Source organism: Emiliania huxleyi, assembly GCF_000372725.1.
Source record: "Emiliania huxleyi CCMP1516 unplaced genomic scaffold EMIHUscaffold_530, whole genome shotgun sequence".
Taxonomy (NCBI): Eukaryota; Haptophyta; order Isochrysidales; family Noelaerhabdaceae; genus Emiliania; species Emiliania huxleyi.
The window spans coordinates 37210-39921 of NW_005198016.1; the positions used below are offsets into that span (position 1 = coordinate 37210).

A 2712-nucleotide genomic window follows, 5' to 3' on the forward strand; every position below is an offset into this window, starting at 1 on the left:
AATTCGCGATCTTTTTACGCCAGAGGGCGATGACAGAGGCCTGTGGGGGGACGGGGCGGCGGACAGTGTGCGCGGGGGGGTGGGGCATGCTGCCGAGGAGAGCTGCCGCCTGCCGGCCAGCTGCAGTGCCCGAGGGATGGCCCTGTGCGAGGCTAGGGTCAGGGGTGGGAGTCAGGGCTAGTGGCCGGCTTGACCTTGTGCGACGCGATCGCGCTTCCGATCACCGCCTCACAGAGCGAGAAGATGGAGGCGCTGTGCGGCGCGAGGCTGAGGCCCGACAGCGCCGCGAGCAGGAAGACGAGCCCAGGCCTCGCTCCGGGGGAGGGGGCGCCCCTCGTGCCGACGCAGCTCGCGACGAGGAGGAGCTCGCCCGCAGCCCACACCTGCTCGCAGCTGGAGCCGTGGAGAGGCCCACAGCTCGCCACGCGCAGCTGCCCGCACCCCTGCACGCCGTCGCGGTGCCGAAGCGGCGGCCGAGCAGCGGGAGGGCGAGCGAGGTGCAGATCGCGACGAGGGCCTGGAGAGCGAGGCTGCAGAAGGCGAGTCGCAGCCCGCCAGCCGGCAGAAGCAGCGGCACGTGCAGCGGGGTCGACACGCCGACCTGCGGACAACGGACCGGAGAGCGTTGGCCTTCTCCCTCCCTCCTCTCGCCTCTGCCCCGGCTCGGCCGCCCACCCACTCGGTCCACCAGAAGGCCTGGCACTGGATGAGAGTCCAGCCGAGGAACTGGCACGCCAGCAGGAGGGCGAGCTGCGCGCGGCTGTGCCGAGGGAGGCGGCGAGCCTGGGCGGAGAGGAGCCAGGGGGCTGGGCGAGGGGGCGGGAGGGGGGAGGAGTGCCGCCGGTGAGCCGCGCGCCACAGACAAGAGCGTCGCAGCCTCCTCGCACACTGCAGTCCCGGCAGCCTCCTCCTCCTCCGTGCCTGCCGCCGGCGCCACGGCGGAGGGAGGGAGGGCGGAGGCGGCCTCGGAGGCGGCTGCGGGCAGCAGCGGCGCTGCGTGGCGCTCTCCCGTCGGCGCGTGCGAGTCGGCGGCGCCCGCGACGAGGGCGGCGGTGACGGCGCTGGCGAGGAAGAGCGTGCTCAGGTTGAGCAGCGCGACAAAGTGGCGGTAGGAGCCGTCGGGCTCGGCGCTCGCCCCCGCGGGAGCAGTGGCGCCGCGGGGCGAGAGGAGGGCCTCGAGCGGCGCACTCCCGGCGAGCAGCGCCAAGAGGCGGCCCGCCATCTGGAAGGCGGTGAAGTCTGCGTCGACGCTCTCCGCAGTCCTGCCGCCGCCGCCGAGGAGGTCGTGGGCGAGGGCGCGGCCTGGAACGAGGAGAAGGTCATGCGCACAGTCCATGGCGGTGAAGGCGGCGAAGACTGTCACCACCTCTGACTGGCGGCCCCAGCCGAGGCGGCCAGCCAGCTCATGCGACCACGCCACCACCTGCAGCCCGACCACGGCCAGCAGGCCGAGGAAGAGGAGGAAGGGCCGCCTCCGGCCGAAGCGAGAGGTGCAGCGGTCGCTGGCGTGGCCGACCGCTGGCTGCGCCACGAGGCCGATGCACGGGTTGAGAACATAGACCAGCCCCGCAATCGTCGCCGACAGGTTCAGGCCTCCGACGAGGTGCGGAATCATGACCGTCTCTCCAGCCGCCCATCCAAACTCGACTGCCGCGCCCGTGAGCAGCAGGCAGGCCCTGCGGAGCCGTCCGACGGCCATGGGCCGAGTGGAGGCCTGTGAGGGGCGGCAGTTGCAGGTCGCACGGCGCAGTAGCGTGGGGTCCGAGCGTACCACCAATTTCAGCACTCCACGCCGGTGTCGAGGGCGGCGAGTCCTCAGACAGTCTGACAGCGCGCGAGGATGTGTCGAACCCACGCCGGTGTCGGTGAGAGACTGTCTGCTATAGCCGCAGCCACTCCCAGCTGCTCGGTGTGAACAGAGTTCGTACACCGCTCCGCAAGACCGAGGCCCTCGGTGTTCACAGCGGAGTGGCTGGGGCTATACCAGACAGGGTGAGAGAGAGTTCTGTTTTGTTGAATTCTTTACCAAGTTGCAACCCTTGTTCCGCACTCGGCTGTGAACGCTGCTGTTTGCCGCCGGTTGAGCAGCACCCCGTCCCCATCCAGGTTGGTGGTTGCTGCCCCAGGTCCCGCACTATGTAGGTGCACTGCTTCAGCAGCGTGCACCTACTCGATCGACGATCCTGGTTGGTCGCTGGTGTCGGTTGCGCAACCTTTTTGCCGACCTCCGAGCCCAGATAGCGCGCCGTGTCTGATCCTCGTCGGCATCTGCTTCCGGGCCTGGCGGCCCGCCACAAGGACTTAGGTGAGAAGTGCCCGCCGAAACATCGGAACGACGCTGCTCCGCTCGACTTGGTTGGTTGCTGGCAGCACCCCAGCACCGGGGGGTCCTGAGAGCTGTTGGTTGGTGCTCTGTTCACAGCACAGTACGGAACAAGGGTTGCAACCTGGTAAAGAACTCGCTCGCAGGGCCAAGACGGCTATGGAAAAAGAAATAACTATTCTTGCCAGGTCGTGTCCTCTTTCTCCCTTCGACTCGGTGGTGACTATTGACGCCGGCTCGTGGTCTAGGATTTTCGCGTCTCTCCTTCGGGCGAAGAAGTCGTGGACTCCCGGTTCGTGAACAGCTGAGAGGCCGTCGAGTGTCGGGAGGTATATCTGCTCGATGCGGGTCGATGTTGTGCTTTTGGTTCCATCTCGGAGGGAGATGTT

At 68.3% G+C, this 2712-nt stretch overlaps 1 protein-coding gene across 1 annotated transcript; it reads right to left on the reverse strand.

Annotated features, from left to right (window-relative positions):
• Positions 1–158: 158 nt before the first annotated feature.
• EMIHUDRAFT_246816 (hypothetical protein) lies at positions 159–1699 on the reverse strand (the record flags this gene model as incomplete). Its single annotated transcript, XM_005765809.1, has 5 exons — positions 159–309; positions 384–601; positions 676–783; positions 860–913; positions 1100–1699. 5 exons carry the CDS (start codon positions 1697–1699, stop codon positions 159–161), a joined length of 1131 nt encoding a protein of 376 aa, XP_005765866.1.
• Positions 1700–2712: the final 1013 nt, after the last annotated feature.